At 34.5% G+C, this 14,417-nt stretch overlaps 1 protein-coding gene across 4 annotated transcripts in view; it reads left to right on the top strand.

Annotated features, from left to right (window-relative positions):
* Positions 1-14,417, top strand: part of LOC149796898 (protocadherin gamma-A10-like) — a 94,171-nt gene that overhangs the window by 72,832 nt on the left and 6,922 nt on the right. For 3 of the 4 annotated variants that reach the window (XM_089961551.1, XM_089961553.1, XM_089961552.1), the window contains one exon: positions 10,416-13,384. In XM_089961551.1, the coding sequence (XP_089817677.1) occupies positions 10,655-13,384 (2,730 nt within the window). In that variant the 5' untranslated portion in view covers positions 10,416-10,654. Of the gene's footprint in view, positions 1-6,316; positions 6,461-10,415; positions 13,385-14,417 lie in introns of those variants that run through there. The other variant, XM_089961554.1, reaches the window with a different exon arrangement.

Here is a 14,417-nt window from a genome sequence, read left to right on the forward strand (position 1 = left end):
GCTTTTCATAGCAGAAGGGGTGTCCTTGTGAGATGACTCTTGTTGCTTTGTGTAATGGGCCTCTGATGTGTATTTTGTAAGACTTGTCTCCTAGTACAATTTTGTTTTGCAATGTAACTGCAGTAATTTATTAGTATCATTACACTGATAGTTGCTTAAATAGTGAAACTTGCCAGACTCCTTGATATACAGGACACTTATTTATAAAGGACATTTATTTATAAAGAACACTTATTTATAAAGGACATTTATAAACTTCTTTTCATTTTTAATATCACTTACATATTTAACCTCTCAGTGAAAGGACACCATTCACTAAGAACATACTTTTTGCAGTCTATTTAATAATTTTAAAGAAAGGTTTCTTAATTTAATCGTCTTTTAAAGTACCCTAAGAACATTAAGTGTACACAATGCATATTTCTAGGCCTCTGACTATGGTTAATTTTAAACCTTTAGAATGATTTACCAATGCGGCAAATATTATCTTGAAATAAATAGTTGATATACATATACCCTAAAGAATGGGCATAAGCAAGGCATATTTAAGTTTGTATAATTTAAACTGAGACAACATTTGTGAAGAAAAAAACCCAACAGCAATCATTTATAAAGTCTTTATCCATAAGTCTTTAAATTAAATTTTGGGTCAAAGGTAAAAAACAAAAAGAGCTTTTGTGATCATCCTGCATCTGTTGTCTGTCCATTGTGTATCATCTAGGAAAGTCATAAAACTTGGAACTCAATTTCATATTGAGGGGTCTAGCTGACTATAAATGAAAATGACGACACTCAGATATTAAGTATGGCCAACATGGCAGCCATCTTGAAAATTGTACCATTATTACTCCTTCTAAATGGATGGTCATTGACATGTGGTTTTTGTGAAAACACTGGCAATATGCAGTTGGTCCTAAAAAACCGATGCCAATCAGGCCTCCAAAAAGGCTGCCACGGTGGTCATTGTGAAAATCTTGTCACTGTTATTCCTTTTGAACAGATGGTCAATATTAACTTATGGTTTTCAATCAAAAACAGTTTGCTATATGCAGTTGGTCCTAAACAAAAATATCTTCCTGAGTTAATGGTCATACTGAGATGGGATTTTCACAGATATACTTCTTAATCTATATGGCTCATTCAGAGTTGCAACTAGTTCAGTGTAAAAAATGGTTTCCATGGTGTCCTTCTTGAAAATCATATCTCTAACCTTGCTGTACTGACATGGAATTTTCTCTAAAACACTTGTTGCATTATGTGGAAGGGTTTTAATGAGTTAAGTGTTGACATAACCTTCAAATTGTCAGCTGTGGGTTGGGGGGGATCAGTTTGAAAACACTTTTACTATCTACTTTTAATTTGTTCCATAGACTTATCATAAGAGGTTACCAAACAGTATTGTACCATATATTTTGTTCCTTTATATTGTCGATAAGGACACATCATCCAACTTTTTACATTATGACATTATTCCTATCGCCCAATACAATCATATCCATTCTGAATGAAGATGAGTAATGAATAAGAAAGTATATTTATTTTAATATTTGTAGTTATTCTCTTACATTAATATTTGAATTGTAAATTAGAGTATAAAACAAACAGGTTATCATGTGTACTGTCCTATATGTTTAGTAGACTCAATATTTCAGCATAGGCAACTCACAAGCTTGTTGGCTACATGCCAAAACATCTTTTCCACACAACATATCACACAATACATGTTTAATGACCTCAGTATGAACAAAACTGCCTATGTGTTTTGTTCGGAGTTGGCAGAAATGAGTTTGGATAGGATGAGGCCATCAGGCTGAGACATGTTCATAAGCCATGTCAAAAGAGTTCTTTCCCTGACCCAGTACAAAACATGAATTTTTGTTATTTATATGTATCTTGTTTTAACAATATTTTTATATTTTTACTGTATGAATAAAATTTAAAACAAACTGGGATTTATAAAAGTTAAATTCACTGAATGTAAAAATATACATATGTGGATGTCAAAGAAATGCAAATAAGCAATTCAAATATGGATGTCGGATACAGAAATATGGATTTAACTGCATTGAATGCCAGATCAAGCATGTAAGATTAAATGGGTATGCGATAAACTAAAATACTGGATACTACACATGAAGTAATCTATAATTATTGCTACTACTCTTAAACATTTATTTGTGATGACTTCTAGCACTTAAAAAAAATCACATATTGCAGTACATAGTTGGTCCTAAATGAAGTTGTGCAGGTCAGATCGCTTTCATGGCCACTGTGTTGACCGTCCTAACGATCTTGATTTTCCCTCTATAGACATTCTGGAAAGCATGTCATAAAATCATAACATTCACAGTTTAGTTGTAAATAAAAAAGAAGAAGGTTCAGATATTGAATTCAGTTACATTTCAGCACAGAGGTTCATAGTCAGCAAGTTCCCATTGCTTTTAAGGGTCAAAGGAGACTTGGTGTTGAGGTAATTGCTTGCACAAATGATAATTTAGACAACTGATAATGGATTTGTATTAAACTTGGTTTGTGGATTTATCAGAAGGCTTTATCATTGTTGCAATATTCAGCAGACAAAAAGAATAAAAGGAGGGATAAAAATGGACTAATTTTTCATTCCTACAAAAAAAAAATCAGCCAGCACAGTGCCCATTCCTTTTAGAGACTCTTTTTTGTAGAAAACACATTTCGCTCAATTGCAGACACATTAACTTTATTGTAAAACCTGCAGAAATCAGTAAAGATTCATAGTAACCCAAATCCTTCGTATCTGTATTAATTATACAAAATAATCATGAATCTGGAGTTTCTTTGACATTTTCAATGAAAATCATGTCATTTAAAGCCATTAGCCTCTTGTTCTTTCTCTTTCATTTAGCACTTATGGCCAAACACTCTCATTCATGATAGTTTTTATCATACACAATGCAGACCTTGTGTTGACAAGCAGAGTAATTTACAATACTGTATTCAACATGATTATGTTCTTTTGATCATTTCATAAAACAACAGCAGTTTCATCAAATTAGCTAATTTAGAATGTTTAATTGGATGGCAAAGGATATCGATTGCTTCAGTCATTATTACAACAGAACCAATACAAGAAATCAAAGGTCCAATAATTTCAAGCAGACAACCAACAAATCAATGTATAATTATGAATAGGGGTGTTCAGTTCGACATGCAAGGTTAGATATTTTACCTGATAAGATAGTATGTTAATGTAGCATTGATGTATCTTGATCAGACCTTAGTCACTTTTGATGACTGGATTAGTAAACTGAAATTTGGAACTTATAGTAGTGTTATTAAATTTGAATTAACAAAAGTATACTTTTTCTTTGCTGATGTTCTTCTTTGGGGATCAGACTGAATCTGCAGTATGATTAATGCATTTGTCAAATCAAAGTTAAGTTTGGAGTCAGTCATCCAAAAGTTAATTTATATCCCTGTTTGATGCATGCCACAAAAGACGAGCGACCAAATTTACTGAGGTGTTCAGCTTTCTTTGTGTTTCAATGGAATATCAGTGAGATGTTGCCATTATTTTCTACTTTGTATAACAAATTCTACCAATAGCTTGTGATTAGACTTTCTGTTTGGAGCCAGGTAGGTAGATTGAGATGTCTGTTACCCATTGACAGGACAAAAAAAATAATATCAGTATTACTCGGCATAGAGTGACCATTACAGGACTAGACATCAAGGATATTTCTGTTCATTCATCTGAAAGATTAATTTTATTAAGTTTATGCTAGTGTGCTAAACATTTGATCTCTTGCTTTAATATGTGGGTTGTAAATAACTGTAAGAGATAATTTGGAGTAAAATGATATATATTTTCAGTTTCTTTTCATATGACTCAGTTGGGTAGCTTACCTTGAAAACATAATTTGTTAAATGAATCCAGTCAGTCATACATATATAGGTTCATGTTAAGTTTGTATATCATATAAAAAAATAATTTAAGTTTGTTTAAAAGTTGTATTTATCATTTTGATATCTGCTGTTCATGCATCTAGTAAACACAGGTAAGCTGTGAAACACCTGTAAAATATTAAAATCCAGTTGAATGTGTTTTGACAATGCCAGCAGATTTTTATAATCAGATTAAATGACATGTCCATCTGACTTGCAAATACAGGGTACTGGGGTATACCTGTAGGTGTTATTCCCATGTACATAGTACTAGGGTATACCTGTAGGTATTATTTCCAAGTAGAGAGTACCAGGCAATACCTGTATGTATTATTTGCAAATACAGAGTACTGGGGTATACCTGTAGGTATTATTTCCAAGTACAGAGTACCAGGCAATACCTGTATGTATTATTTGCAAATACAGAGTACTGGGGTATACCTGTAGGTATTATTTCCATGTACATAGTGCTAGGGTATACCTGTACGTATCATTTCCAAGTACAGAGTACCAGGCAATACCTGTATTATTTGCAAATACAGAGTACTGGGGCATACCTGTATGTATTATTTCCAAGTACAGAGTACCAGGCCATACCTGTATGTATTATTTGCAAATACAGAGTACTGGGGTATACCTGTAGGTATTATTTCCAAGTACATATTACCAGGCAATAACTGTATGTATTATTTGCAAATACAGAGTACTGGGGTATACCTGTAGGTAGTATTTCCAAGTTCAGAGTGCTGGGGTATACATGTATTTGTGTGTGTGTCTGTGTTTTGGATTTTAAACACAGCTTTTAACAATGTTTCAGTCATTTATCTACAATGTCTGCAGTGTGGCAGCTTATAGTGACATCTAGCACTGGGGCATCATACCACAGACATGTAGCATCATGTCCTACCCAGTCACATTATCCTGATGCCAGGTCGACCAGTCCTAACACTAAACTCTTAATGCTGAGCACCAAGCAAGGCAGCTGTTAGCACCATTTTATAAGTCTTTGGTATGACATGGCCAGGGTTTAAACCCATGACATCCCTCATCTGAGGAGGACACTCTAACCACTTAGGCCACTGGAGCGTTCTATACCCATATATTGTTGTTGTTGTTGTAGGGTTTAACGCCATTTTTCAGCACAAGATAGACTATACATGGCGGCCAGTATAATTGGTGGAGGTAGAACCCTGGAAAATCCTGGGAAGAACCACCGACCCATGAGAAGCTGCTGGCAGGATTTCTCACATACAAACATTAGCCAAGCCTGAGACTCGAACTCACGCAGACAGAGGTGAGATGGCAATGATCCGTGATGGTGAGCACTTTAGACCACTCGGCCACTTGAGGCCCCTATACCTGTATATATTATTTGCAAGTACAGAGTATTGGGGTATACTTGTATGTATTATTTCACTCTCTGATGTCAGACTTTAGTGGCATCTTTTCAGTCTATATTGTGAATATTCTTAAGTACAGTGTAACTTACCTTCAGGGCACTTCCACATAAAAACAGCTGTATATAAGAAAACCTAAATATAAAGATACCTCCACATAAGGACACATACATAAATGATTTTATAGTTGAGCTCTATTTAAATGAGACTTGTACATGAAGTTTTTTTGGTCCTTGAAGTATCATTTATGGACAGGTGTCAATGTACAAGTTACAATGGTAATTTGACTTGACAGTCCAAGGCCTGATTTTTTAAAAACATACTTGATAACAGTTCTTAGGCAGCCCTGATAAATTTGAAAATCAATCTCATTTCATCTCAGATGGTCATCATAAAACTTAAAACCTCCAAAAATGAGCAAAATAAGAAGGAAAAAACTTGCTTACTTATTATTATTTCAACTTAATGTTCAATGTGACTCTCCATGTAGAAGTGTGCTTAATATACTTCCGGACATTAAAACTGTACTTGTTTCACATACATTGTAATCAAGTTAAGTTTCAAAGATATTTTCATTACCGGTAATGAAACACATGGGAAATACAATATGTGTTTTATTCCTCAGGGTTATATTTTCCATAGAGGCTGACAGCTACAAAGGGTACAGCAGGGCAAACCCATACCCCAGATGGGTCTGTAGGCTCCTTGGTACTGATTATGACAACCACTTCAGCTTGCAGTAAAATAGGGACATCACCACTAAACCACTTCAGAAAACTCAGCCACCTAGGGCTCAGAAAACATAACATGAATCTAACCTTAGTGCTTGAAACAACCATCCATTTTTAAAGATTTTGATCTCTTAATTTGATTTGTCAATCATAGTTCCTGCTATGTCTTAATGGTTGGGGGAGGTGCAGTCATATAGTGGTAAATTAGATGGAATGCTTGGAAGCACTATATTCAAGAAAGTGTTGCTAGGACAACAGTGTGCTAGTTTGCTAATGCAGCTGTAAATTGAAAATCCTTAAACTGTATATATATTATAGTAAGTATAGGGGAATTTCTGCATAAAAGGACTACATTTTGGATTTAAAAAGAGAGTTTATTCCAGAAAAAGAAAGGTAGACATAAAACCAGAGGTAAGTGAATTTTTATGCCAAAGTGACACTTACATGAAAGGACAGCTTATGGTGCCCTGCTCTGCAAGTTTTTTGAAGACACTATACTTGTAGGATGAGTCTGTTCATATCTGCCCTCTAGTATCTGTTTCATGGATGATGTAACACTGATGGTGTTATCTGAATTCCTAATTGCCCAATTGGATATTGCTTATTATTGATAGCATCTGGTGTCAGTTCTGCTACCCCTGGTGTCTATTTCCATCCCAGCTTCAGCAACTCAACCACATCTCAGGGAACAAATATTTCTCAGAGGACATCTGACCCTAAAATTATATATCCACTAAGGTACAAAAACATTATTATTGTGATATGACTATGTGCTGGACCTGATGGCATGGTTTCTTATAATATTTAATAACAAGTTTTCTTTCTGAAAGTGCCATTCATTGTTCTTGTAGTTAAATATTTTGTTTTAGTATTTTCATGGCACTATATCACATTTACACTAAATTGTTATATGTACTTTCAATACATTCAAAACATTTCTAGTTCAGAAATGAAGTAGGTTAACAAGTACTTCTAGCAAGAAATTAAGAGATGAGTGTAATTTTTAAGTATTTTTAATTGATTTGAGAAACTAAATGGGAAATAATTCCACCAAGCTGTTATGTGCCACGTTTTATCAAAGATTAAGAAATACATGTAACTACTTTCAGTTCCATTTTTAAACTATAATATACACAAAATACAGGAACATCAATATGATAATCCATATATACAAGCCACAATAAATTGCTTTATTTGACTTTCCATAACAAGTTGGTGTTGAGATTCACTTCAAGGTAGAAAAATTATAATTATGGTTTAGGATTTCAGCTCCAAGTATGTCTCTGTGAGCATAAACAAGTTAAACTGTGGATTTCTCAAAAGATCAAAATATTTTTTCTAATTACTTGCTACAGTGGGACATCCTATCACCTGTTGGCAAATATTTACCCTCCACTCATCTTGTACCAATTCATTCTCCAATGTCATTTATCCCCACCCCTCAGCAGCTATACGCACACATTCTTGCATGGTCACCAGGGTCAGGAATTATATGAAAAGCTATTTTAGTCCATAAGAACTATTATCATGGACTAGATACCTATCCGTCGTCCTACGATACTTGATCGAATGTATTCAGAATTATTCTTGAGATTTGTATATTTGGTAAAAGATTTAATCGTGAAATGTAAAAAAGATATGTTGACACAAAATGTTCACTCTGCACTTGAAATGTTGGATTCATGATCTCAAGCTGTGCTGTTTGATTGATATGTATTCTAGCTTATCACTTGAAAGATAACCTGTTAATTCGTTTTTCTCAACACAAATAGTGAACTTTGAAAACAAGTCATCGACTTAATGCTTCTGATGTTATTGTTTTGACATCTGACTCATCTTATCTCTCATGTACATTCCTTAATTTGGAGCTGTTCAGTTCTTGTGACAATGTCAGAAATTTCAAGCTGTGCATTCATAAAAGTTTACATTGTGTTTTGCATACTATTTTTACTCACTTATAAGTCTAGTCAAACTGCAAACAACAAAGATCCTGGTCTGCCATAGCATAATTTGCCTGCAGATCAGGGTCTATTTTTTTGTTCTACTGATTACTCCTAACAAATTGCACAGACCCAGTTCTGCCAGTGCATTATTCTATGGCAGATCTGGGTCTGTGCAGTTTGCAAGCCAATTAATAGTGTAGGTATAGTTTCTTTACACTAGGCCTTGTCAAAATTGAGTTAAAGAAGAAACCAAGCGGTCAATCTTTTAACATTTTCAAAGTTTCTATGGTACCATCTCTTTAGTACTCTGGGTTGAAGTAAGTTTCTATGGTACCATCTCTTTAGTACTCTGGGTTGAAGTAAGTTTCTATGGTACCATCTCTTTAGTACTCTGGGTTGAAGTAAGTTTCTGTGGTACCATCTCTTTAGTACTCTGGGTTGAAGTAAGTTTCTATGGTACCATCTCTTTAGTACTCTGGGTTGAAGTAAGTTTCTGTGGTACCATCTCTTTAGTACTCTGGGTTGAAGTAAGTTTCTATGGTACCATCTCTTTAGTACTCTGGGTTGAAGTAAGTTTCTATGGTACCATCTCTTTAGTACTCTGGGTTGAAGTAAGTTTCTATGGTACCATCTCTTTAGTACTCTGGGTTGAAATACCCATAGCTATTCTTCTCTTATCCTTATTCTAAAATTTGTTTGGAGATACTGGTACATTTATCTTCAAAAATTATCGTTATTTTGCCTTTTGAGCCAATGTTGCTCCTACAAACATATTCCATTTATTTTTTTAAGATTTTGCTTGGATAATTTGAATGCACAAAACATTTGTATAAAAATATTTATATTTACTCATTTAATACAAAAATAAATTATTTTAAAGAAGATATTGTTTAAAAACAAAAGGATTAGTTAAACCATACATCCTGAAGTGACGGTGTATGAAGACCATTATGGCATAATAAACACATGTATATAAAATGTGAAGATCACTTGTTGAGATGTGTCTGTTATACACGTATTATGGTTACTTAAACTTCATTAACCTGACTCCAATAACCTCCCATAAGCAATAAAATTTTAAACTGCTGTACACAGTGAATTAAAGAAGTGAATCCGCTATTCCTGTTTGAAAAGTGCATACTTCTGGTCTTTTATTGCAACCTTCTTCCTATCATGGATACCGATTGATTTTTATGCAACAGAAACTGTCTTTAGCACTTTGTATTGTCCCTTTACTATCAGTTGTCTTAATCAAAGAAATTTTATTGAATGAACCAATTAGGTATTTGAATGGCTGAGTTTGATGAATTAGTAAACATTCATGCCTCATAAATCTACCAATGGCAGTCTAATTGATATTTCAACCAGATAAAACAACATGAGTATGATGGATTCCTCGACATTGATAATTTTGAATTTTGTTTTGGTAAGTTGTGCAAGATCATTCTTTGAATTGGATGAAATGGATTCTCCTGCAAAATTTATGCAAATAGACATAATATGACATTTAAAGTTTTTACAAGGTGTGGGTGGCTATTGTGCAAAAAAAATTGAATCCATAATAGGATTAAAATGCCAGTTATCCAGATTGGTGGCAACTAAAAATCAGGATTGGCAGTAACCAAAAATTCATTATTATCTGTGGTTATTGGTTATTTAAAAGTAAACATCTTATCCCAATCCTTTTATTAAAATAAAAAGTCTGAAGTAAATGAGAAACAATTAAAGTATGACAGCCACATTTATGTTGACTGTTTTAGGTAGGGTATACCTAAAATGATGTTGACAATGTTTTAGGTAGAGTGTCCCTAGCATGATGTTGACAACGTTTTAGGTAGGGTGTCCCTAACATGATGTTGTCAATGTTGTAGATAGGGTGTCCCGAACATGATGTTGACAATGTTTTAGATAGGGTGTCCCTAACATGATGTTGTCAATGTTTGTAATAGATCTTGATCCTGTCAGCAAGGTCAGTACCTGTTATTATTCTGTTAGAATTCATTTATTACCTTGTCATTTTATCAAATGTAGAGCTCGGTATATATATATATATATTACCTGACTTTGCTGTCTTCAGTCATTTGTGTACTCTACAACACACAACAGGTAGTATCAATTAGTAAATTTTTCCCTGATGCAGAGCAAGAAAATCAGCCAAAAGTCATCACGTCTTAATAGAGAGGGATGGTTATTGAGTTATCATGGTGTAGTAATATCTAACCTTCATACACTGTACCTAATTCACACAAGACTTTTCAAACTTGTATAGTATTATGTTCTCTCGTTTAACTTGGTTGAATAACAGTTAAACCATTCTCATATTTAAAGGTAAAGGAAGTATCTTTGTTCTGCCTCACCTGGAATCTCAGGTAAAGTATTTGACCAATTTTACATTTACCAACATTTAGTCCTTTCTTTTACAGGTGCAGCCATCATTGAAATTGAAGGGTACAGACCAGCTTGAGTAAGGAGAATTGCAAATTAAAGTAAGGAAACTGTGCAAGTGTATTTTGGCCATCGAACAAAAAGAGACATTTTCTAAAGTTTTCACTTGTGCCAGTTTGAAATAATAAAGTGAACTCTGACCTTGCACCTGAAGTTGAGTGTATTCGGTTGTGTACATACACACACAGAAGAGAGCTAAGTGTCATATGTGACAAAAATGTCAATTTCAGTTATAATGGGAGTTATGAACATGATTGTGTTACTCTGTATATTACTTGTGACAGAAGTTGTAACGCAGAGTTATTCTGTTACATTCATAATAAAGGAGGAGATGCCTGTTGGCACATTTGTTGGAAATGTATCCCACAGTGATGAATTTGCACTGGACATTTCTGCAAATGATCTGAACAGTCTACATTACTCATTCCTTCAAAAGGAAAAGGTTTCTTCACTATTTAGTATTGAAGAAAATACAGGTGTAATTCGGACAATGAAGGTTCTTGACCGTGAGTTAGAAAATACATGTCAGGCTCTAGTCCAGTGCATAATTAATTTTGACGTGGCTGCACAATTGTCCAAGACACAGAGCTCATTCTTTGCATTAATTAGTGTAAAACTTCAAATTATTGACATCAATGATAATTTTCCAGAATTTCCATCATCATCAGTAGTTCTAGAAGTCCCAGAATCTCCAATTGTTGGGAGAATGTTCCAGATTGAAAGTGCATTCGACAGAGACATTGGACAAAATTCAATTCAGAGTTATGAAATTGAGGCAAATATACATTTTGGTTTAAATGTTCTAAAGAAAATGGATGAAAGTTTCACAGTGAATCTGGTTGTAAAATCAGCATTGGACAGGGAGACAATTGACCGATATAATGTTACAGTTTTTGCCATTGATGGTGGCTCTCCTCCAAAAACTGGGTCAGTGGTCATCAGAGTTGTAGTGACAGATGTAAATGACAATTCTCCAGTGTTTGCAGATGATAGTATTACAGTTAGAGTCAAAGAAAACACTACTGTCGGCACTGTCGTTTCAAAATTATCAGCAACTGATAGGGATATTGGTGAAAATGGGAGAATTTCCTTCAGAATCGGACCAAATCAAATAGATCTATCTGGAATCCAGAATATGTTTGGAATCAGTGAGCAAACAGGAGAGTTGTACCTGAAGGAGAGACTAATGTATGAAGATGATCAAGCACACAAGCTCATCATTGAAGCCTGGGATAATGGGATACAACCTCACGTTTCACAGGCTATTATTACAATTTACATCGATGATGTTGGAAACCATCCACCTGTAGTTAGTATCAACCTATTGTCTTCTGTAAATTCAAAGATTGTCAATGTTTCTGAAGGGGCAAGTGTTGATACTTTTGTGGCCTTTGTGAATGTTGAGGACACAGACACTGGAGAAAATGGGGTAGTGAGTTGTACAGTGTTAGATCTTTTATTTGGCCTCCAATCCATGGCAAGGAAAGGTTACAAGGTCGTCATTCAGAGTCAACTGGATAGAGAAAGTAAGGAGGTACACACAGTAACTGTCAGTTGCCATGACAATGGTGAACCATCCTTGACCTCAGCAGCAACATTTCTAGTTAGGGTCACAGATGAAAATGACAATTCACCATTATTTCATCCTTCAACCTATTCCACTTCTTTGTATGAGGGTAACAAATTAGGGGATATAATTTTGCAGGTACAAGCCATAGACCCTGATCTCGCTGAAAATGCCAAGATAAACTATTACGTTGCTAACAACACTCAACATAACCTTTCAATCAATGCTGTCAATGGAATTGTGACTGCCAATGAGATCTTTGATAGAGAAAGAGAGTCCTTCATATCCTTTAATGTTCTGGCTGTGGATCATGGCTTTTTTCCAAAGACAGGCACAGCACTGGTCAATGTGGTCATTCGAGACATAAATGATAATTATCCAGACTTCAAACCAGCACGTCCTGCCTTCAGTATAGTTGAGAATAGAGATGCAGATGTTTTTGTTGGAAAGGTTGAAGCCATTGATGCTGATGTTGATAATAATGCTTTTGTTCTATATGCTTTGCATCCAGATTTTATTGACAAAGTACCATTCACAGTATATCGTGATGGTGTTATAAAGACAACACACAAATTGGACAGAGAAAACCAAAGTAGATATGATTTCATTATTGTTGCATTTGATCATGGCAACCCTGCTTTAACATCTAGTGCAAATGTTGTTGTGACTGTTGATGATGAAAATGACAACAGTCCCATCTTCATCTTCCCTAGGGGCTCAAACAATACAGTCACCATTAACAAGGCCATCATGCCTGGTATGAAAATCACAAGCGTCCAGGCATACGATTATGACGAAGGAGAGAATCAGATTGAGTCATATCATATCATTTCCGGAAATGAACAGCAAACATTTGTAATAGATCCAAGGAATGGAGACATTTACTTGAACAAAATAAACTTCATACCTCAGAATAAAACTTTTTCTTTGCTAGTGTCTGCTGAAGATGGTGGAGCACCAAGATTATCTTGTGAAGCTGAGTTAAAAATCATCCTTCAGCAAGTGAATTTTACTGCTCTGTCAGCACAAGATGCAGCTGGTATTAGTTATAATACAGTCATTGTGGTAGTTGTGGTTGCTGTAACATTTGTCCTCTCACTTCTTATCATTATTATTATTTGCATACTGAGACATTTTGACCAGAAAGATAATGACATGGATGGGATAGAGGTCATGTCCAACTTGCCTTCTGAACTTGCAAATTATTTTCAAGAAAAAACCAACACAGATCCTGGGGCATCCCTTGCCTCCTCTGCCCCAACCATTGTAAAGAAAAAAGAGGTCAGTTTCAATCTTGATGACTCTTTAGAACAACCAGGAACTGAGATCAATACATCTGGATCAGCAAATTCTGTTTTTTCTGAAACAGACCATTTACAGGTAGGATAAATAGTTCTAATGTGGGTTTATTATTATCCAAATTCTTACCATATTACTTCCATGATAAGACCAGGAAGACAGCCTAATAAATTTATTCTAAAAGAAGGGAAAGGGCTTATTATCAGACAAAAATGTAAAATCTTGTAATTGGGGGAGAGGATTATTGTCATGGATTAACTTTCCATCAGAAAAATACAATATCCTAAATGTTCATGGTTATTTAGATTCATTTATTAGAAATTAAAATAGTCTTTGCAATCGTTTCTAGTCTTTCCAGTTTACAATTATATCATCATTCTTAGGATTCATTTTATTTAGTCATTTGAATATGTTCTGGTTGTGTGCCATATTTCTCCAATGATTACCCCAATGGTTATTGATTAGACAGTCCCCAATTTAAAGGGTTTTAGCAAATTTCTATGTTAGGAGAATAATGCTTGATAAGCCTCCCTCCTGGCCACAACTTTTTCAGTGAATTTGTTCAGCTGGCCTCCTGGGTTTATCATAGAAAAAAAAATGTTATACTAGTAGTGCTAAATCCATAGCAACGATTGTAGAGCACATCAATGATATTTATTATTTTATAGGTGTAACAGTAAATCCAGGTGATGTAGGGTTTTAACAGTAACATTGGACATAATTGTTGCATTGACTGCATATTTAATTTTACAGTGGTCATAGGTTTATGGATCAAATTTTGAACAGAGTACCAAAATTTAGAACATTGTTAGATTCATTTGCATTCTACTTTAAATCAGAGTGGATCTTTAACATACAGTCCAGGTGTAGTTATACCTGGGAAGTCTACATAATAACAATATTGACTTTAAGGTCAGTAATTGAAACAGAATTTCATTTAGGTGAAGTTTTAGAGTATACATTAAATACATTAAATATTAGTTAATTTTACATTAAACTGCTTTACATTAAAAACCCTTTCTATGTCCTTTCCATGATTTTACAATGTCCAGAGCACCTAAAAAGAAAAAAGATTTTGGTATTCTGATGTTCCAGTTTTCCTACCATGTGGACT

Source organism: Sinohyriopsis cumingii, chromosome 6, assembly GCF_028554795.1.
Source record: "Sinohyriopsis cumingii isolate HCF-2022 chromosome 6, ASM2855479v2, whole genome shotgun sequence".
NCBI lineage: Eukaryota > Metazoa > Mollusca > Bivalvia > Unionida > Unionidae > Sinohyriopsis > Sinohyriopsis cumingii.